This window comes from Canis aureus, chromosome 34 (genome assembly GCF_053574225.1).
Source record: "Canis aureus isolate CA01 chromosome 34, VMU_Caureus_v.1.0, whole genome shotgun sequence".
Lineage (NCBI taxonomy): Eukaryota > Metazoa > Chordata > Mammalia > Carnivora > Canidae > Canis > Canis aureus.
The window spans coordinates 5,995,292-6,017,901 of NC_135644.1; the positions used below are offsets into that span (position 1 = coordinate 5,995,292).

A 22,610-nucleotide genomic window follows, 5' to 3' on the forward strand; every position below is an offset into this window, starting at 1 on the left:
TCAGCCGCTCAACCCTGACACTGTTTGCAAATTCGAGGGGGCTTTTAGGGCGATTGTCTTTAAATAAACAATCCAAGTTCGACGCATTCATTGGAAGGGGCACCGGGTCTGGGAGGGACAGGATGTTAGTCAACGGAGGATTAGAGACGGAGCTGCTGGAGGAGGAATGGCAAAGATAGGCTGTCTATGACTGCAACCGGCCCGGGGAGGAATGAATGATCATTCAAATCGCCAAACACAAACACGGGCCTCTTCGGGAATCTCTACGACCTTTGCTTGACAGGTGGAGGTTGGTTGAGTCAAGTGAGAGTCTGTGAGGTCCGGAGGAGTCCTGGCCATTAACCCCCTCCAGAGCCCTGCCAAAGGCCTTTCCCGAAGGAGGAGCGAAGAAAAGACCCACTCGGTGTAGGCCCTGCTTGCTCCCTTGGAGAAGGCTCGTCGGAACCAGGCGCCTTTTGCAGGTCGGGGCCGTGCAGGGTCAGCTTGGGGCGGGAACAGGGGGTGTCGGCGGGGGAGGGGGGCATCGTCTGCAAGGATCCAATGGCCTTGGCGAAGCATCAGAGGAGCCCCCGAAGCTTTCACACAGAGAGTTCTGGGACCGCAAGAGCCAAGGCCTGAGCGCGCCCAGCCTGCGCCCGGACCCAGGGGTGATGTACGGGGGGCCTCGGGGACAGAGGCCGCTGAAGGCGAGGCGCCCCAGGCTGCACGTGTGCTGGGGGCAGTGACAGGCACAACATTTCTACCGTCGAGGCTGGGCCTGGGTGAGCCGGGGACGGAGGCCGCGCTTGCAGACCAACCCTGTGCGCCAGGCCGGTAGGTCTCCTTCGGGGTTTGGCGGGGATGAGGGGATGGCGGGCACACGCAAGCGTCCGCCACGCGGGGGAGACCCGAGGCGGGCGAGCCCGGGAGGGCAGCAAGTGTGGGGCGCGCCCCGGCGGCCACGGAGCCAGGCCAGGCCGCTCCCCCGCGCGCCTCGCTCCCGGGGCTCCCGGGGCTCCCGGCCTGTGCGCGCCCCGACGCCGGCCGCCCTCTCCCATCGGAGCCCCCCCTGCAGCCCCCCTCCCCCGCGCCCCCTCTCCCTTCTGCCGCCTGAAAGGGTTAATCTCTCCTGCGGGTAAAAACAGGTCCGCGGAGTCTCTAACTGGCGACAGATGGGCCACTTTCTTCTGGCCACAAAGGGGCCGGAATGGAGCGCTCCGCGGCATACAAATGGGCGGGTCACGTGGCCGCCGGCTCCTGGCTGGACCGGGAGGACCATATGGCGCATGCCGGGGAGGCAGGAGCTGGGGCGGGGGCAGGGCTGGGGGGAGCGGGCCGGGGGGCGGGGTGGGGAGGGCGGGGGAGCGCGCGGCCCGGACGCGTGCGCAGGCGCGGGGCGCACGGACCTGCGGGCGCTCGGCTCCCCGCCCCGCCTGCGCGCGGCCCCGGCCCGCGGCTATATAACCCGGGCGCCCGCGGCCGGCGCGCGAGGAGCTCGCCCCACGCACGAGGCGCGGCGTCCGGGGCCCGGGGTTATGAGCCCGCCACTGCTCAGGACCTACTAACCGCCGCAGGTAAGCACGGCCCTCGCCTCGCTGCCCGGGGATCCAAGCGGTCGCGGAAGCCCCCGGCGTCCCCGCACGGATCCCGGGGCCCCCGACGCGCGCGTGCATCCACGGGCATCCCTCCCCTGCCCTCCCCTGCCCTGCCCTGCCCTGCCCTCCCCTCCCCTCCCCACGCCACGCCGCGGGCAAACCCGCTCCCAGCTCGGCTCGCGTCCATCACCCAGCGCTGGCTCTCCAGTTTTTTTTAAAAAAATGTTTTAGTGTTTTGGTTTTTTGGGGGAGGGCCTCTTTGGGTTTTTGTAAATAATGCACCCCAACTCTGATGATTGGCTTGCTGGTGGTGATTTCAAAGTCCTGGAAGCAAACGACTACTTGACTTTCTCACTCCTTCTAGTAAGGGAAAAAAGAGAAAAAGAAAAAGAATAAGGAAAAAAAAAAAAAAAAAAAGGAAAGCCCTGTCACCAAGATGCATTTTGTGTGCATGTGTGTTATACGCGATTGGAAGTGCCGAGTTATCGTTTCAGTGACTAGAAGGGGCATTTGAGACCCGGAGTATATTCCCCCCCCCCCCACACACACACACCCCATCCCCAAATAACCCACTTGACAGGTAGTTGAGTTGGGAGGGAGGGGGGATGTGGAGACGGGGAGAGGAGCCGACTCCTGCTACCTGTTACTGCTTCCGAGGCGGCCGAGTCCCCAGCAGCCAGCGCAGGAGCCAGAAATTCAGTTATCTCACTAAAGGCTCTTTTTTTTTCTTTTTTCTTTTTTTAATTTTCTTTATTAGAAGCGGCAACTTCGCTCTTGCCAATCGCTGACCATCATAATTACTCAATCTTTTTAAAGAGAGGTTTGAGGCGAACTTTGAAAAGCCCCCAATAAAGAGCGGGCGGCCCTTTCAATGGGCTGTTTATTAGAGAGGAGCCTCCCGCACCTGATCCCAGGCGCCGGGCAGGGCGCTGTGCGCGGTGCCCCGGCCTCGCCCCGGAGCCTGCGCTTTTGTACAAGGTGGAAATTCAGCGGAGGGACAGGGTTGGGGGGCGAGGGGGGAGGAAGGCGAGGCTGGCACGGGAGCCCCCTGCCCACTTCTGTTGCCACACGTTTCGTTGATGGCGAATTAATTGGACGGGAGCTACTTTTTCTCCGGCACGCATTTGCTCTTCAGTCTCGGGGTAGTGTGTAATCTTCTTAAAAATCACTGCCACCGTTAGTTAGCAAATTACGTAATGGCCCTTTGCAGCTGTAATCGCCAGGGCAGAGAAGGGGACGCACGGAATTGGGATTTTTTTTTTCCAAACTCATCATTTTATATGTGTGTGTGTGTGTAGTTGTGAGTGACTTTGAACTCACGCAGATAAAGGTGGAGTAGTCGGGGGGAAAAAAAAAGCAAACAAACATGAAGTAGTGGAAATGCATGCTCATTTTCACGCATGTATCTCTCTGCCGCCTAAGCACCGTAAACACACTTTCACCCATCGCTAGGAAACACACCTGCTTGCTCTCTCCCCCACCTGCGCCGCTGCCCTCTGTCCCGGGGGCCTGTTGTCAATCAGGCCGGCTAAGTTTTTCTTAGGAGCATCTGTCTGGTCAGCAGCGGTCACTCCCTCGCGCGTGCATCTCTGCCAGGTTAGGGAGTGGGAGCGCGGGGAAGGCGCAGGTCGTTGGCGAGCCTAGCGCTTTTCTCCTTTTCTTTCTGTTCCCCTTCCCCCCTCCCCCCTGCCCCCGCCCCCTGTTGAATGTAGGAAACCGCATCATGACCAAATCGTACAGCGAGAGCGGGCTGATGGGCGAGCCTCAGCCCCAGGGTCCTCCCAGCTGGACGGACGAATGTCTCAGTCCTCAGGACGAGGAGCACGAGGCAGACAAGAAGGAGGACGACCTGGAAGCCATGAACGCCGAGGAGGACTCGCTGAGGAACGGCGGCGAGGAGGAGGATGAGGACGAGGACCTGGAGGAGGAGGAGGAAGAGGAGGAGGAGGACGACGACCAGAAGCCCAAGAGACGCGGCCCCAAGAAGAAGAAGATGACCAAGGCGCGCCTGGAGCGGTTCAAGCTGCGGCGCATGAAGGCCAACGCCCGGGAGCGCAACCGCATGCACGGGCTCAACGCCGCGCTGGACAACCTGCGCAAGGTGGTGCCCTGCTACTCCAAGACGCAGAAGCTGTCCAAGATCGAGACGCTGCGCCTGGCCAAGAACTACATCTGGGCTCTGTCGGAGATCCTGCGCTCGGGCAAGAGCCCCGACCTGGTGTCCTTCGTGCAGACTCTGTGCAAGGGCCTGTCGCAGCCCACCACCAACCTGGTCGCCGGCTGCCTGCAGCTCAACCCTCGGACCTTCCTGCCCGAGCAGAGCCAGGACGTGCCCCCGCACCTGCCGGCGGCCAGCGCGCCCTTCCCGGGGCACCCGTACCCCTACCAGTCCCCGGGGCTGCCCAGCCCGCCCTACGGCACCATGGACAGCTCCCACGTCTTCCACGTGAAGCCGCCGCCGCTCGCCTACAGCGCGGCGCTCGAGCCCTTCTTCGAGAGCCCCCTGACCGACTGCGCCAGCCCCGCCTTCGACGGGCCGCTCAGCCCGCCGCTCAGCATCAACGGCAACTTCTCCTTCAAACACGAACCGTCCGCCGAGTTCGAGAAGAGCTACGCCTTCACCATGCACTACCCCGCAGCGACCTTGGCAGGGCCCCAGAGCCACGCCTCGGTCTTCTCGGGCGCCGCCGGCCCGCGCTGCGACATCCCCATAGACAGCATCGTGCCCTTCGAGAGCCATTCGCATCACGAGCGAGTCATGAGCGCCCAGCTCAATGCCATCTTCCACGACTAGGGGGGCGCGTCGGCTTCAGCATCCCCCCCACCCCGCCCCGGGAGGGGCGCCCACGTGCCCACTGTGCTCGCGGCGACCCTGGTGTTTACAAAAGGCAGCCCTTTGGGTACTATTGCTGCAAAGTGCAAATACTCCAAGCTCCGAGTGATAGATGTATTTATTGTCGTTACTGCCTTTGGGAGAAACAGGGGATCAAAGTTCCTGTTCACCTTATGTATTATTTTCTATAGCTCTTCTATTTTAAAATAATAATAATAATAAAGTAATACAGTAAAAAAAAAAAAAAGCACCACAAACTTGGTGCAGCTGTATTCAGATCATATGAATTATCTGATCGGGATAACAAAATCACAAGCAATAATTAGGATCTATGCAATTTTTGAACTAGTAATGGGCCAATTAAAATATATATAAATATATATTTTTCAACCAGCATTTTACTACTTGTTACCTTTCCCATGCTGAATTATTTTGTTGTGATTTTGTACAGAATTTTTAATGACTTTTTATAATGTGGATTTCCTATTTTAAAACCATGCAGCTTCATCAATTTTTATACATATCAGAAAAGTAGAATTATATCTAATTTATACAAAATAATTTAACTAATTTAAACCAGCAGAAAAGTGCTTAGAAAGTTATTGTGTTGCCTTAGCACTTCTTTCCTCTCTAATTGTAAAAAAAAACAAACAAACCCACAATTGCACAATTTGAGCAATTCATTTCACTTTAAAGTCTTTCCTTCTCCTTAAAATGAAAACCAGATCCATAACTCTTAAGAGAATAAAAAAAAGGAGAGAGATGTAGTCCCTATCAAAACATATCAATTCAATACATTACTTGCACAAGCTTGTATATACATATTATAAACAAATGCCAACATACCCTTCTTTAAATCAAAAGCTGCTTGACTATCACATACAATTTGCACTGTTTCTTTTTAGTCTTTTACTCCTTTGCATTCCATGATTTTACAGAGAATCTGAAGCTATTGATGTTTCCAGAAAATATAAATGCATGATTTTATACATAGTCACACAAATGGTGGTTTGTCATTATATTCATGTAATAAATCTGAGCCTAAATCTAATCAGGTTGTTAATGTTGGGATTTATACCTATTGTAGTCAATTAGTACAGTAGCTTAAATAAATTCAAACCATTTAATTCATAATTAGAACAATAGCTATTGCATGTAAAATGCAGTCCAGAATAAGTGCTGTTTGAGATGTGATACTGGTACCACTGGAATCGATCTGTACTGTAATTTTGTTTGTAATCCTGTATATTATGGTGTAATGCACAATTTAGAAAACACTCATCCAGTTGCAATAAAATAGTATTGAAAATCTGGCCAATTGTTGCATTTCTTCTGAAAGTGATTTTTTTAAGCATAAATAATTCCTAAGCAGGATAATTGCTTTATTTGCTGAATTTAAAAAAAAATACGAAATGCTGTTTGTAGAATAAAATAAAGGACAAAAGTTTACTTTAGCATACTCTCTAGTCTGTTTGTCTTGGTTAGGGAGTCACCAGCTCTTTGTAAAGATAATGAAAGAACCTAACTCATATTTCATTACGTGGAATATGAGGCTGGGGCGTGGGGTGGAGAGACAAACGGTTGTGTTTTTGTTTTTCTTTGTTGTAAGTGCCTTCACTTTTAGCTTCTTGGTTTCTATTCTTTTAAACGATTATGGTATATTTTCCCCCTATTTTTTTAAAGGGGCATTTAGTTCATTATTCACAAGCAGACACAAGCAAGTGCCCTAGCTTAGTTTGCCTATACATTTAAAATGTATAGAAGAAAACTTTACCATTTTCTTAGTGCTTTGTTATCTGTACATTTCCCTGCACTGAACTGCAAATCAGTACTATCACAAAGTACCGTTGCACTTTGCAAACCAGCACTATCCCCGGAGAAAAGTTACGCACCTCCAGAAAATGTCAGGGGGGAACGATTGAATTAATCTAAAGAATCCAAGAAGTGGCATTTTGTAATTATTTTATGAACATCTTGTGATGATTTCAGTAATTTTTTTTTCCAGGAGAAAATGGTAACGAGTTATTTGTACTCAAGAACATGCTATTTGTAGTATAATATATTTTAGGATGATACAATTGTGTCCCTTCCCTTTCTGGAATGCTAAATAGAACTCAGTGGAAAAACTTACAGATGACTCTGTCCATTGTTAAGTCCACCAAAAAAAAAAAAAAAAAAGTTTGGCATTTTTCTTCCTCTGGATGTATTGACTGACAGGAATGCTTCCTAGGGAATAACGTTTTGGCACTTGTGCCCTGGCTGTACCACGGTGCTCTGATTACTGTCATTAGTAACTCCATTGTTCCTCCTCTGATTCGGATGCCACATTGGATGACTACCTCTCTTCCCAAGCTTGTTCCTTTAATCTCCTTCTCATTGGTGATTTAGGGGTTCCAGAAAGCTGACCTCATTTAGCAAACTGCTCCAGAAAAATGTGAGTAATCTAATGGACAGGAACAATTAGCCATACTAATAACATTGCCAATGGGGCTATGTCAAGCTGTGACAGTAGCAGTAAGGAATACTTCAACATTAAAAAATGTTGAGTTCAATTTAAAATACATCATTTTAACATGTTTTCCATCAGCCTTCATCAGATGACAGAAATACTTTTAAGTTAGTCTCAACTTTATCCAAAATGCAATCATCTCATTCCAAGTGAATCAGAGTTGTTATTTTGAAATCAAGCTGTTGCTTCTAGGATTGCTCTCACTGTTCTTACTTTAAGAGACGTAATACTGATAAGATATATGAACATTGCCAGCCTTCCAGCCTAGGGGACCATGAAGTGAACATTCAGATCTGATGTGATCTATTCAGCAGCTCAATTTCACCTGTAATCAAAAGTATACATCTTCATGCAAACTAAAAACTGTTGCTCTAGTAAACAGGAGAAATAATAAGAGAATGCATGTTAAGGATTCCAGCTTTTAAAACATCAAGCAAGGAGATATCTATACTGTGGATATTTTTTCCTTTTCTTTCTTTCTTTCTTTCTTTCTTTCTTTCTTTCTTTCTTTCTTTCTTTCTTTTTTTTTTTTTTTTTGGTAAGGTAGAAATGCAGACTATAAGTCAGTTTCTTTTTCTTTCATTTTGCCTATATAACTTCATTCTAAAACATAAGGATTCTTTCAGTCAGTCAAGGAGTAACTCACATGCCACCATCTTTTATTCAAAGGCAGGCACAGATGTTCCTTCTGCAGGGGAGGTTTTAATTTATGAAAATGATATTGTTTATGCATGAATGAACTGAATGCACTCTGCATAACACACAGCACTTCCATCTGATCAGAGAAATACCACAGAACCAGTGCCAATGTCAGAAACATATTCTACAAATTTACTCACTTAAATGTTTAATGAATATTTGGAAGGCATTTTCAAACCACAAGAAACCTTTTCAATTATCTTTTTCTTTTCTTTTTCAATTGCCACTAATATTTAAAAGAGAATCGGTTTTTATAATTGGCTAATGCCTATATCTAGCTAATAAGAAAAGAAAATGTTTTACTAAGTGAAAAACCAACCAAAAGAAACACTGGCAACTTTAGCATCATTGGAAAAAAATCTTTAAGTGTTGTTGTATATTGCTTGATCTGAGTAACATTTAGGGCTCCTTTATATTGGACAGTTACTATTCCTATTAAGTAGGAAGCTTAGATCTACTTCTCTAATGTGAAAATGCTCTAAAGAGTTATTTCCAGGAAAGAAAAAAAAAAAAACCTGGTATTTAAAAATCAACAGTCAGTTTCATGGTGGGAGATGAAATTTGGCTAAATATTTTAACCAGTGCATAATTCTCTTTGAATAGAACACTGCATAACTTAGATTTCATTTACATCACCAACTGCATTCATACAGTATGATCTACTTTTAATCCTAAAAAATACAATTAAATGCAAATTAAAATGAAGAATTATAATATCTGAAGAACGTTCTGATAATTTTAGGTTTATAATACGGTACAGTATAATAACATTTGCAACAAATTAGAAGTGTTCTAATGTATTAATCTTAAAAAAGTCCCTATGTTTTTACATTTGAAAGTCTATAATTCTTACAAAATTAATGCATTTCTGAAGGAAGCTAGCAATTACTAAAATGATATATGGATCATTAGCTAGCAGTTTGAAGCAAGCTGTTTTAGTTCTATAATTAAACAAGAGATTTAAAGTGAAAATATCTATTAAACAATTAATAAAACTAGGCTTCAAATGTAGACTGATTTTTGTCCTAATGGGAATTGTAAAACAGGAAAGCCATGCTTAAACTAAACTGAAACCTCCTCTCTTCCCTTTTCCTCTCCCTTCGCCATGATTTATTTCCTAAAAACTATCTAAATAAAATCTTTAATCCCAGGGTCTGATAAAGAATAAAAGAGCCAATGCAACATCTTGTGGAACACCAGGACTGAGAACTCTTGTTGCTACCATTGCACAGAGGCATTCTGGCGTCAGATACATAGTGATTTGTATGGTGGCATAATCATTGGCTCCTGGCCAGGCATTATGTTTCAGAGGACACTATTGTCAAGAACCATTCAACTAGAAATCTGCACTGTATGCACTCAAAAGTTGAGATCATCTGCCTTCCCATGTCAGGAAGAATTTTGTGCTGGCAATTGACTCATAGACTCTTCACACTCACTAACACTTGGTTCAATGACTCTGATGGAATTAGCTGGATAACCAAACTAGTGGCATTGACAAGACAAGGCCTCAGTCTCTCGGGACTTCGGTTCAAATTGTGAATTTTAAAATGTCTTAAAATGCAGAGTATTATGGAAATGCTGGATGAAATCTTCAGATACATTAGACGTGGATTTGGCCATCTAAACATTTTTGTGCTAGTTGTCTAGCTAATAGGGAAGTGGATAGGGACAATAATAATTTTTATAGATCCCCAGGTATAGAGCAATCCAAAGGGATATATCCCCTTGTGAAATAACATCTAGAGATAAAAGAATAGATTTAATCTCACATTTATGGGGAATCTTGGTAACTTACTTTGCTCTTAACAAGATTAAAAGCTACCCCTGCTTTAAGCTTTGATGTCTTAAGGACACACCTCCAGAAAGATGGCCTCACATGCTTACTAGGTCAGGGCTAAGTGCTCTCTGCTCATTTATGCATTTCAGAACTAAAGCAGCCCTGTGCCTTATTTTACAGATGAAGGCACTGCAGAAAGTTGGGATACCTAGATCCTCCTATGACTGGTTTCCTTTCTTCATTCAAGGTCTAGTTCAAACGCCACATCCTCAAATCCCGATTTGAAGTAGCAACCTCACCAAAATCAAAATTATGATTGCCCCTTCCCTTTTCCAGAGCATTACTTGCTTACTTGTTTCACTTATTTTTAAATTATCTATCATAAGAACAGAACCTTTTAAAAAAATATTTGTTATTTCCCTAGTGCTTCATAAGAACAGAACCTTTTTAAAAAAAATATTTGTTGTTTCCCTAGTGCTTCATAAGAACAGAAGCCTTGTTTCTTGTTTCTCTGTTACTTAGAAGATCTAGAAGATGCTCAAAAATATTAACATTCCAAGAAAATCAAACCGCACTAATCTAATGCTGAAGCTGTTATAATTCATGTTGGTTGAGAATGGGAGAGGACCATAAATGATTCTTAGCTCAGTGAAAGTTATAAGCATTAATTCTAGAAAAAAGAGAACAATTGACAACAATTCTTAGCTCAGTGAAAGTTATAAGCATTAATTCTAGAAAAAAGAGAACATGGCGCCAAACATCTCTTCTCCACTCCTTTTGAGGATAGAAATCATGAGCTATAGGTTCTTTCTTTTTGTTTAATATCAATTTGTTAAATATGATTTGGAACTGCAATAAAAATGGAACTAAAATATTACAGGCTCTTTCCAGACCCTACTTTTCTCTCTCTCTCACTCTCTCTCTCTCTCTATTTACATTCCTTAAGAACTTGAATGCATGCTACTTTTTTCCTTCCTGTTCATCATTCTTTGTTTTTGTTCTATTGTTAGTGTTATATAAATTTGTCCCACATTGAAGAATTTAGATTACAGCAGACCAGAATGTAACCCATAAGGACTATGTATGTAGTCCAGCAATGAGTTGGAGAATTTGAGTAGCATTAAACAAATTAAATAGTAAAAGAGGTCACCCTTAGGTCTATGATAGCTCAGATGTAGAAATCCACAATATAAAAGTACTGTATTATCACAATACTTGCTAGTTCAATTCATTTTCCTTCAAAGTATCAGTTAGAATAGAAAAGTGGTTAAGTTTGTGAGGGATGTGGTCTTCTTTGCCAATACAACACAATGAAAGAAGACATAAAGTGATTGTCTTCAGCAACCCCGGGTATGCATTTTAGCACTAAGTTCTTAGGAGAAGTGCTTAGGGACCAGAAACATCAAAGGATCAGTGTTCTTGGAAAGTGATTTAATTTAAAATCACTGAAAAGCACTGTGCCTGGGTGGCTCAGTGGTTGAGCATCTGCCTTTGTTTGGCTCAGGTTGTCATCCCGGGGTCCTGGGATCAAGTCCCACATCAGGCTTGTCGCAGGAAGCCTGCTTCTTCCTCTGCCTGTGTCTCTGCTTCTCTCTCTGTGTCTCTCATGAATAAATAAATAAAATCTTAAAAAATTAAAATCACTGGAGACCAAAGGATAACTAATATTCTTAATAATCATGATATTCATACACTGTATGTGCTATTGGTTGAGATAAATGCTGATGAATTGCCTAACTTATAGTTTCGTTTTTTTAAGATTTTATTTAATTACCTAACTTACCATTTCTACTTCGAAAGGTTCACTGTGCAAACTTAGCACATCAATAATATTTCTCTAGTGTTCTCTCTGAATGATGTCAGTTGGAGGATCGTCCCCACTTCTGGTGACGTCAATGAAGTGGTATTACAATGCTTGCGAGACTGTTAATTCCTTACCACTGGTGTCACCAACAACTGTAGTGTTTGTCTACTCCTAGCAGGACATTCTAAATTTATAAGCTGTGGTAGGTTGTAGGTATGTGACCAAATAACATTCACATCCAAGACTACAGAGGATAACGTAGCATTCTAGAAAGGAGAGTTGGGCTAACTTCACCTATCGTTGTTTAGGGGCTGAATAATTTTATTCCAGTGGGTGATTAAACACACAGTAAACAAGAATAACAGGGACGCCCAGGTGGCTCAGTGGTTGAGCGTCTTCCTTTGGCCCAGGGCATGATCCTGGAGTCCCAGGATCGAGTCCCACGTACGACTCCCTGCATGGAGCCTGCTTCTCCCTCTGCCTGTGTCTCTGCCTCTCTATCTCTCATGAATAAATAAATAAAATCTTAAGAAAAAGAATAACAAATGTATGCAAGTTCTAACTGGAATCTAAATAGTGATCTTTATCAAAATGTTCCTTTACTAAAAGAATTTTTTAGTTAATGGAGGCAAGGCTGCTTATTTGGATTCCTTTAAATTCCAACATGGGAGCATTGGTTATAGGAACTGTATTTTCATGTCTCCTTGACTCTAACTAGCATATTAAAAATATTAAGTAACAGGATCTTTTGCTTCCTACGGTTTACATTTTTTCCTACTAAAAATGCATTTATCTTACTTAAAATACATTGTCAAGGAAACACACACACACACACATATATATATAGTCCTGAATTGAAGAGTGCCCTCCCCCAACTCCTGAAAATTCATTTTTCAGCCAGAACCTCAGAGTATGATCTTATTTGGAAATGATATCCAAATAACACATCCTAGTATGTAAGATGTAAATGAAGATGGGGCTATTCTGGATTAGAGTGGTCGTTAAAGAAGAGGACAGAGATGCAGACAGAGCAGCAGGGAGAATGGAGACAGAGACAGAGATTGGACTGATATGTCCATGCATCACGATCTGCAAGAACTGCAATCACCAGAAGCCAGGCAAGTGGCACAAAACATCTTTCTTCTGAGTCCCCAAGAAGGAACCAACTCTGCAGATGATTTAATTTTAGACTTCTGGTCTCTACAGCTAGGAGCAATACATTTCTGTTGTTTTAAAGCCACACTGTTTGTGTAATTTGGTATGGCAGTCCTAGGAAGCTGATATTCCTGCTAATACCTTCAATAAAGTGGTATGTTAAATATGCATAAATACAGAAGGGTTCATTTGAATTCTTATGAAAATATTACCAATATATTTTGCAATATTCCAATATTTACAATATATAAGTTTTAGTGACCCCAATATATAATGACCAGCTTATTTCAGTTAATATCCAGTTTGATATATTTTTAAAAAATATTTTATTTATTTATTCATGAGAGAGACAAAGAGAGAGAGAGGCAGAGACACAGGCAGAGGGAGAAGCAGGCTCCATGCAGGGAGCCCAATGTAGGACTCGATTCCAGGCCTCCAGGATCATGCCCTGGGCTGAAGGCGGCGCTAAATCGCTAAGCCACCAAGGGCTGCCCTCCAGTTTGATATTTGAACAAGCTGACAAATAATAGCTATTTCATTAGCATCTAAATTATGCTAAAGTTTTATTGTTTTTTATTCAGGTGAATTATTAAACTGACATCTAGATTTATAGAAGTGTGAGTGGGCCTACCTAATAATCTAATGTTGTTTAAAATTCTTATCCTAGAATTTATAAAAAGCATGAACTATAAACTGTCATTTATTCTTCATGTCAAAAATGCCATAGTTCTTCTTTATGTGGGGGCAGCATGATACTAATAGACCTCTGTAAAAAGAAATACAGCATTCTCCCTGTTTCACAAACACCCATTTAACATACAATTTCTACAACATGTAAAATTACATAAAATTTTTTTTAAATGATGTGGTCCAAATGAATTTAAGTGCTATGGCCTCTAACAGTGCTATCTACCTCTCCCCGATTATTTAGGGCCTTCAGCCAGTACTCCCCTTGTGAGCTTAAAACCCAAGGACAAGGCTCCAAATTGAGTTCTATAGGGCTGTACATCTCATTATTTGACTCTTTTGATTGCTCAAAATACCACTTACTGATTATATCTTCAGAAGTTTTAGTTTTTGTAGATCTGGGACACTACCTTGTTTTTACATTTTTTCTTTTTGTATTTAGCAGAATATTAAAAGTGTTATTTGGCTTCTTTTAGGGTCTTTTAATGGCGAACAAGCACAATTTAAAGGAACTATAGAAGGCCCGGACAGACATCTTGGCTAATATATATATTTTTTCTAAAAGTAAGAAGTGGCCTCATATCCAAGATGAAATGTAGGTTGTCTAAGTTAAACAAGCCTTCAGACCAAGCCCCAATCACAAGTATGGTTGGAAAACACAATTTACCTAGATGAAAGTACTTCTAAAAACATTAGGAATGTTATACCCCAATACCCTGACTTGGAGTCCAAAGTACAGAGAGGCCAGTCTTGAAGAGATTTGTGGGAACGGCTTTTGTATAATGTAACACAATTTTATTTATATGTGTATATGTCCCTATATATGGATATATACGCAAATGTCACACATCACATATGATATATATATATATATATATATATATATATATATATATATATATGTGAACTACATAAAGAAAGCTCACAAAGTTTCTAAAGAGTTATACCTCTCTGACCTGAAAGTTCAAAATTAAAAGAAGCCTCTTGGCCTCCAACTTTTTGTGGATAGAAAAAAGGCTGAAAACCTACTCTGCTGTCATCATGGGCAATTTCCTGTTGAAACGAAGAATGGTATAAAGGACAGAACCCAAATCCCAGAGGCTGGAGCTGAGAGGAGCTGAGAACAGTGAATTAGGGAACTGCTCTAGGGAGCAGAACTAGATGTGAGATAAGGAGCATCTCTTTCTCAGGGTCTCGGGAGCTAGCGGCACATGCCCCTTTGGATCTCAGAATTGCTCTGAACCAGTGACTGCGATGTGCTTTCTGTCCCCACCGGCTCGGTGTTCCAATGGCAGCATTTTCTGCGGTTATTCTCTGCTTGTCTCACCATCGCATACTGATGTGTGGGGCAGGTAACCTGTATTTTTAGTTCACAGTTTCCCAGAATAAGAGGAGCACATCCCAATAAACCTCATCTATGAGGTCCTGGACTTTGAATCTGATCCTGTAATTTTTGCAGGGACGTTACTGGTCTCTACCTTCGAGGCAGCAGGAGCCAGAGTAGTGGGAACACTCTGACAAGGTCTTCACTCAGGATGAGAGGGAGGCAGCCCCTCATGGTAAGATGCCCATTTTGTATTAGAAATGACTGCTCAAAAAAAAAAAAAAAAAAAAAAAAAAAAGAAAGAAAGAAATGACTGCTCAATTCACCTGAAATATATGTTGACATGGAGAAAATACATATGTCACACCTTTTTCTTTTTTCCTCACCCATGAAATATGGTATATTCAGCGATATCAAAAATGCATACAGGAATTCAATTTAAAAATTAATTTATTCCTTTTTGGATTCAACAAACATTTATTGAGCATCTGTGCTTCTAAAGGCACTATTTCAGGTATAAGAGGTAGAGCCGTAGGCAAGCAGACCAGGTCACAGTTGTCACTGAGGTCCCCATCTGATGGGAAAGGGGAGACAGACAAGAAAGAAGGAGACAAATAAACCGGTGACGTACATTTGGATGGTGGGAATGCAATGAGGAATCGTTTAGTAGGGGTGAACTTTTGCTTTTTGTTTTGTTTTATGTTTTTATTTTTATTTTTGTTTTTTTTATAAATTTATTTTTTATTGTTCAATTTGCCAACATATAGAATAACACCCAGTGCTCATCCCATCAAGTGCCCCCCTCAGTGCCCATCACCCAGTCACCCCCACCTCCTGCCCACCTCCCCTTCCACCACCCCTAGTTCGTTTCGCAGAGTTAGGAGTCTCTCATGTTCTGTCTCCCTTTCTGATATTTCCCACTCATTTTTTCTCCTTTCCCCTTTATTCCCTTTCACTTTTTGTATATTCCCCAAATGAATGAGACCATATAATGTTTGTCCTTCTCTGATTGACTTATTTCACTCAGCATAATACCCTCCAGTTCCATCCACGTTGAAGCAAATGGTGGGTATTCCATTATCCATCATCTGTCGTTGGACACCGAGGCTCCTTCCACAGTTTGGCTACTGTGGACATTGCTGCTAGAAACATCGGGGTGCAGGTGTCCCGGCGTTTCATTGCATCTGTATCTTTGGGGCAAATCCCCAGCAGTGCAATTGCTGGGTCGTAGGGCAGATCTATTTTTAACTCTTTGAGGAACCTCCACACAGTTTTCCAGAGTGGCTGCACCAGTTCACATTCCCACCAACAGTGCAGGAGGGTTCCCCTTTCTCCACATCCTCTCCAACATTTGTGGTTTCCTGCCTTGTTAATTTTCCCCATTCTCACTGGTGTGAAGTGGGATCTCATTGTGGTTTTGATTTGTATTTCCCTGATGGCCAGTGATGCGGAGCATGTTCTCATGTGCTCGTTGGCCATGTCTATGTCTTCGTCTGTGAGATTTCTGTTCATGTCTTTTTCCCATTTCATGATTGGATTGTTTGTTTCTTTGCTGTTGAATTTAATAAGGGGTGAACTTTTGATTGGCCAGAGAAGAACCTCTGAGCCGGTAACATGAAGCTGATCCGGGCACTCTGCAAAGCTGGCTATAGTATTGTTCCACACAGAGCAAATAACAACAGAAGAGGCCCTGCATGAGGAATAACCATGGTTTATTTGAAAAATGGAAAAAAGGCCAGTGCGGTCAGACATAGGCACGGAAAGCAGGGAAGAAAAATGACAGGAGACGGGGTTTGAGTGTTGGGGGGCAGGAGCCAGGTCACAAGGTGGGAGCTTGGATTTTACTCTACTTGCACTGAACATATTCTTTAAAGTAAACTGGAGTCTGAAAAAGGCTATATTGATGGTAATTTGATAACACAGGCACTCATTTATTCACACAAACTCCAAACTTTGAAGGCAGCAGAACCTGTGGGAGATCAAGGGGCTTGATCTAGGATTGTTCACTGGCCAAAGCTCAGGCATTGGAATTCTTTGTCCCCTGCCCTTGATGCAGTTGGTCCGGGTGTCTCAGTTGACTGTGATTTCACCTGCCTTCATCTGTGGAACTGAGAAGGGGTCCCTGACTTCAGGACACTGTCCCATTAGACCTACCTCTCTCAGATTTGCCTAGATACTTAATGACCTCCCCAAAACAACGTTATTAGCAGAGAGTTTTTCCAAGTCTTCTGCTCAGATGTGAATTTCTTAAATGAATGAATGAATGAATGAATAAATAAATAAATAAATAGCAGGGATGAAGTCTGTTTCCAGACCTAGCCAAATGCCTTTCAAACATAAAGCAACTATGTGCCTGTTAAGTTAGGACTCTTACCACTTAGTGCTCTGAAAACAAATGCCCAAGCTTCAGCCACAGCAGGGAAAGCAATGTTCAGGAAGCCACCTAAAAATTTTCAGAGAGCAATTTTCATGCATTAGTGCATCATATCTATGCATCACTTAAGGGACAACCGAGCCTCAGGAGGTGGGGGGAAACCTATTGAGGTGCCTTAGTGTTATTGTTACCGATATTTCTTGAGCACATACTATGTGCTAGGCACCCTGCCAGTTACTGAGACTTGAATGGAGAACAAGACCAATTCTTTGACATCAAGGAGCTTTTTTTATTATAATAACAACACTTAACCTTTATTGTTTCTTACATTCCAGGACTGTTACTAAGTGCATGAACTCATTTAGTGGGGAATCTTGACAATAAACATAGAAGTAAACATAGAGTAAGAGGTAATAATAAGGGGTGTGAAGAAAAATAAAGCAGTGGATGCTAGAGAGATGAATAGCGGTGGCCTGAAGATGCCTGTCTTAATCCCCAGAACTCATGAATCTGTTTTCCCTTACATAGCAAAAGGGACTTTGCAGACACAGTTAATGATTATCCAGATGGATCTGATGTAATCACAAGGGTCCTTATAACAGGGAGGGAAGGAGGGCAAAGTCAGAGACGTAAGATGGAAGGATGGAAGCAGAGAGAAGATGCTTTGCTGTTGGCTTTGAAGATGGAAGAAGGGGGCGTAAGCCAACAAATACAGGCAACCTTAGAAGCTGGAAAAGGCAAGGAGATGAATTCTTCCCTGGAGCCTCCAGGATGAACACAGGCCCATTGACGACTTGATACTAGTACAGTGAAACCGAGTTTGGGTTTCGGACCTCCAGGAATGTCAGATAACACATTTGTGCTGTTTTAAGCCACCAAGTTTATGGCAGTTGGTTGTAGTAGCAATTTAGAAAAAACACCCCCAAACCCCAATACCCATGGTTACAGGAAGGTGAGTGACAGAGGATGGGCAGCAACGTTCTCTTAGCCAGAGCCCAGATTACATCGGGCCTTGTGCACTTGCCAAGCACGTTGAGTTTGTTCCAAGAAATGACGGGAGATTCCAGGGAAGATGTGAGCGGGGAGTGATGCGATCTTGTACCTTTTGAAAGGAGCAGCGTGATTGCCAGGTGGAAAGCTGACGCTGGGCCGGAGGAGGCAGTACGGGCGGAGGGGAAAGCGGAGATGGGCTGGGAGGCTACAGAAGTGGTCGGGTGAGAGGTGCAGAGGCACAGGCTGGGAAGACACGAGGCTGAAGGGAAACCCCTTGGCAGATGCCACCGACAGGACTTGCCAGTGGATTGGAGGGGAGTCCCGAGACGATAGGAAGAAATGAAAACGACATGAAGGATTTTGAGGACACTCTCTGCTGAGATTTGGAACATTCTGGGAGGAATAGGTTTATGACGGGAAATCCTGAGTTTGGTTTCAGATATACTACGTGTCAGATGGTTACCGGACAGCCAAGTGGTCATGTCAGGTGGGCAGCTGGACGTAGAGCCTGAAGTTCGGGGAGTGGTTGGGCCTGGTGACAACAGTACCGCAGGCCGCAGTGCGGTGCGGATGCTTGTGTAGACGGAGCCCCTGGGCCGCGCAGCCTTGAGGGCCCTGGGAAGGGACAGCTCATCAGGAGCAAAGCCTGGAGTACAGCCACCACCTGCCACCTCAGGCAACACCACAGGCCATGCTGTTGACGGGCCTGTTGAAGCTTGACAAATGGCAACTTGGTGCTTGCAAAGGTCCTAGGAAGTGGCCACTGCCTTGGCCCATTGGCCCGGCTCTCAGGGAGCTGGGTGTGGAGGGTCCCACAGCTGTGAACACAGGACGCTGACCCCAGAGGCACCCCTCATTCTGCGAGGGCACCTCCTGCCTCCCCCGGAGCTGGGCCTGAGCCTGAGCCTGCAAGGGGCTTAGCAGCACCCCTGTTCCCAGAAACAGATCAAACGGGGACTCTGCCCTGCTTTAGCTTGGAAGCTTGGCTATTTGTTTCCGGAGCATTCCACAGTAAGAGTCCCAGCTTAGCCCGCACACAGGGGCCTTACGTCTGGGAGGGATTTGGCTAGGCCGCCAGTCTCCCTCCCTGATAGTTTGAAATCCGAGTTTGAACAGAGCCTTGAGACACTCCTGCTACCCCCAGCTGTCCTCTGGGCTTTGCAGCGTGGCCAGGCCGGGACAGGGGGAGGGCCTGCGGGTCTGCAGTCACTGGTTAGCCCGGGCACCCTGGAGCTACGGTCACAGCTCTACAAACGGAATTTGCTCTTTCACTCCCTTCCCCCTAACTTTCCCCCAATACCATGATTCTGACCTTATATAAAGGCTGCTGCTATTACCCCCCCCACCCCAAGCTCCTCTTCCAGGGAACTCAGTTTCCCCCCGTTTCATTGTCCCAATTTGTCAGCAACCTGTCAGTCCACCGCTCAGAGCAGCGGTTCTCCGGCCTGGCTGAACACTGGAGTGTCTGGGGAGCTTCACAAACCCCCGAAGCCTGGGTCCCATCCCCGGAGATTCCAACTTCATGGTCTTCAAGTGTAGTCTGGGCATCTGGACTTTTTTTTTTTTTTTTTTTGACTCCCGGGGTAACGCTCACGTGCAGCCAGGACGGAGAACCGGGGGCCTCCAGCCTCGGTGCGCTTCAAGTGAACCGTCAGCTCATCCCCGAGCGCGGTGATCAGGAGAGAGGGAAGGACGGGCCCCGGGGGCTCTCCATCGCCAGGTAACACCACGGTAGGGCGGCAGCCTTCAGGGGCCAGGCCCGGCTGCCTGCTGTCACCGTCCAGGGAAAGGAAGGCTGCCGAGGACATCTTGGGGGACACTGAACGTCAAAGGCACCTTTTTTTTTGTTGTTGTTCTATTTTCCCCCGTTCCAGTGTCGTCAACATACCTGGTGCATTAGCTTCAGGTGTGCAACGTGGGGAGTCAACAGCCCCATCCGCTGGGGCTCATGGTAAAGGGCCGCCTTTTAGTCCCGCGCTCAGGTGAGGCCAGGTGAGGCCAGGTGAGGCCCGACCCACGTAAACCACACTTAGCCCCGCCCCCCCCCCCCCCCCCCCCCCGGGCTCCAAGGACGCGCTCCCCCGGGGCGGCAGCTCGGCAAACGGGGGAGACGGCCCGCCAGGCCCGGGCGCCCCGCGGGGGCAAGGAGAAGCCTGGGGGGCGGGCTTGGGGGGGCCCGGGGGGGCGGGTCACGGCGCGGGGTCCTGGGGGGCGGGCCGCGGCGGTCCAGGGGGGCGGGGCGCGGCCTCCCGCGGGCCCAGGTGCGCGCCCCGCCTCCTCCCCCGGGCCCGCCCCGCGCCGTTGCCTTGGCAGCGCCGACGCCGCCCGGGCCGCGGGAGCGCGGCCTCCACCTCCACCTCCGCCGCGAGGCCTCCGCAGACCCCCGGCTCCCGCCCGGCCTGCGCGTCGGCCATGCCCCGGGGGCGGCGCGGCGGCCGGGTGAGCGCCCTGGAGGGCGGCCCGGAGGAAGCAGCGGCCCCGGCGCCGGCGGCGGGGGTGTCCCAGCTACAGCCCCCCGCGGCGGCCGCGCAGACCCTGCTTCGGGGCATCTTCGAGATCCGGCGGAGCAGCTGCGACGTGGTGCTGAGCGAGCGCGCCCTGAGGTGGCGGCCCATCGTCCCCGAGCGGCCCGCGGGTCAGTGCTCCCGGCTCCCCGGGCTACCCGCCCCCCCCCGGCCCCTGCGCCCCGGCTCCCTCCCGCACCCCTCCCCGCACCCAGCGCCCCAGGTCCCTCCCGCACCCCGCGCTTCCCTGGCTCCTCCCCACACCCCTCCCCGCCCCCTGCGCCCCGGCTCCCCGCCCCCCCGCCCCCCTCCCGCGCTCCCTCCCGCTCCCCGCGCTCCCCAGGCTCCTCCCCACACTCCTCCCGGCACCCTGGGCCCCTGCTCCCCGCGCACCTCCCGGCACCCTGCGCCCCTGCTCCCCGCCCCTCTCCCGCGCTCTCTCCGGTTCCCCGCGCTCCCCAGGCTCCTCCCCACACCCCTCCCCGCACCCTGCGCCCCGGCTCCCCGCCCCCCTCCCGCGCTCCCTCCGGTTCCCCGCGCTCCCCGCGCACCTCCCGGCACCCTGGCCCCGGCTCCTGCCCCGCGCTCCCCCCGCACCCTGCGCCGGCCCGCAGGCTCCTCCCCGCACCCACCCCGCGCCTCCCCGGCTCCTCGCCCCCCAGCCCCCCTCCGGCTCGGGCCCAGAGCTCCGTACCCCCTGCCCCGCCCCCGGCCGTTCCCTGCAGCCAAGTCTCACTCAGCTGCGGTGTTGCGACCCAGAAAACAAAGACCTGGGCCCCGGGGGGGGGGGGGGGGGGCTCTTCCAAACTCGCGCAGTCCGGGCCTGGCCCCCCCCCCCGCCGAGGGCGCGCCCGGGTCGGACCCAGCCCCTCCCCCTCCCCTCCCCGCCCCTCCCCGCCCCGGCGCGGCCCCGGAGCTGTCGTCTGTCCGGACACCCGGAGTCCAGGGACCGGCGTGGTTAGGGAGGTCGCGGTACCGCATTTACGACACAACTATTTCGAGTCTTAGAGACGGTTTCTGGAAAACCCTTGGGGCGGGGGCGCCGCTTGTCCCGGCTGAAAACCCACTGAAGAAAATTAAAACAAACGGGGCCTCCCCGGGTTGGGCCCCAGACACCCCGCGCTCCCGGCATCGCAGAAACCTGTTTCTGCTTTAAAGTTTCTTTGCAAAGCGCAGCCGACCCCCCCCCCCCGCCCCCGCCTGGTGAACTCTGTGCCGGGTCCACGGTCCTTGCTCACACGCAGCTTAATTTAAAATGTTTTCCGGTGTTTTGAAGACCCAGGTGGGCTGTTTTATTGAGGCCCTACGTTAAGAGCGAGGGATACCTGACTGCTGAGGCCAGGACTTCCAGGCCTGGGTTGAATAGCAGGGCGGGGGGGGCGGGGGGGCACATCCCTGTCTCGTTCCTGATCTAGGGGAAAGGCTCCCAGGGCTTCCCCGTTGAGAATGACATTTGCTGTGGGCTTCTCGTAGATGGCTTTGAAGATGCTGAGGAATGTTCCCTCTATCCCCACACTCTCAAGAGTTTTGATCAGGAATGGATGCTGTGTTTTGTCAAATGCTTTCTCTGCATTAAAGGCATCCGAATTGGCAAAGAAGAAGTCAAGCTCTCCCTCTTCGCCGATGACATGATACTCCACATAGAAAACCCCAAAGCCTCCACCCCAAGATTGCTAGAACTCATACAGCAATTCGGCAGTGTGGCAGGATACAAAATCAATGCCCAGAAGTCAGTGGCATTTCTATACACTAACAATGAGACTGAAGAAAGAGAAATTAAGGCGTCAATCCCATTTACAATTGCACCCAAAAGCATAAGATACCTAGGAATAAAGCTAACCAAAGAGGTAGAGGATCTATACCCTAAAAACTACAGAACGCTTCTGAAAGAAATTGAGGAAGACACAAAGAGATGGAAAAATATTCCATGCTCGTGGATTGGCAGAATTAATATTGTGAAAGTGTCAGTGTTACCCAGGGCAATTTACACGTTTAATGCAATCCCTATCAAGAGCGAGGGATATGGACGTAGAATTCTGGTTTTAAGTCCCTTTGAGTTTGGGAGGATGTCGAGGTGTGTAAGTTCCCCAGAGCTCAGCTTAGCCTAAGAGTCCACTTAACCTGACAATGAAGGCGAAATTCTACGGAATTGAAGTGAGATCTTGCTCAGTGAGAGGTCATACAAGGCGGTGTTGCAGGGCCAGTGCACAAAAAGGTAAATCATGACATCAGAAAGGAAAATGTCTTAAATGGAGTGGTGATAGAGGAAAGGTAGGCTTACCTGTGTTCCTGGAAGTAGAATTTAAAGACTATAAAAGCTGAAAGTTTTTTTTTTTTAAAATTTTGCTCCAAAGCCAATTGTTTTTCTTTCGTC

General features: G+C 47.5%; 2 protein-coding genes and 1 long non-coding RNA gene across 5 annotated transcripts in view; 2 read left to right on the forward strand and 1 right to left on the reverse strand.

The window, feature by feature from the left end:
- The first annotated feature begins 1,403 nt into the window (after positions 1-1,403).
- Positions 1,404-5,720, forward strand: NEUROD1 (neuronal differentiation 1). Its single transcript, XM_077883284.1, has 2 exons — positions 1,404-1,553; positions 3,287-5,720. Exon 2 carries the CDS (start codon positions 3,298-3,300, stop codon positions 4,366-4,368), a length of 1,071 nt encoding a protein of 356 aa, XP_077739410.1. The 5' UTR covers positions 1,404-1,553; positions 3,287-3,297; the 3' UTR covers positions 4,369-5,720.
- Positions 5,721-15,229: 9,509 nt separating this feature from the next.
- Positions 15,230-19,964, reverse strand: LOC144304737 (uncharacterized). Its single transcript, XR_013371710.1, has 3 exons — positions 19,621-19,964; positions 16,740-16,808; positions 15,230-16,473 (listed from the first exon to the last, which is right to left on the reverse strand). It is a non-coding gene; the product is annotated as an uncharacterized LOC144304737 (long non-coding RNA).
- Positions 19,965-20,122: 158 nt separating this feature from the next.
- Positions 20,123-22,610, forward strand: part of CERKL (CERK like autophagy regulator) — a 129,086-nt gene continuing 126,598 nt past the window's right edge. Inside the window, exon 1 of one of the 3 annotated variants that reach the window (XM_077883280.1) lies at positions 20,123-20,367. In XM_077883280.1, the coding sequence (XP_077739406.1) occupies positions 20,145-20,367 (223 nt within the window). In that variant the 5' untranslated portion in view covers positions 20,123-20,144. The remainder of the gene's footprint in view (positions 20,368-22,610) is intronic. The other 2 variants (XM_077883281.1, XM_077883282.1) reach the window with 2 other exon arrangements.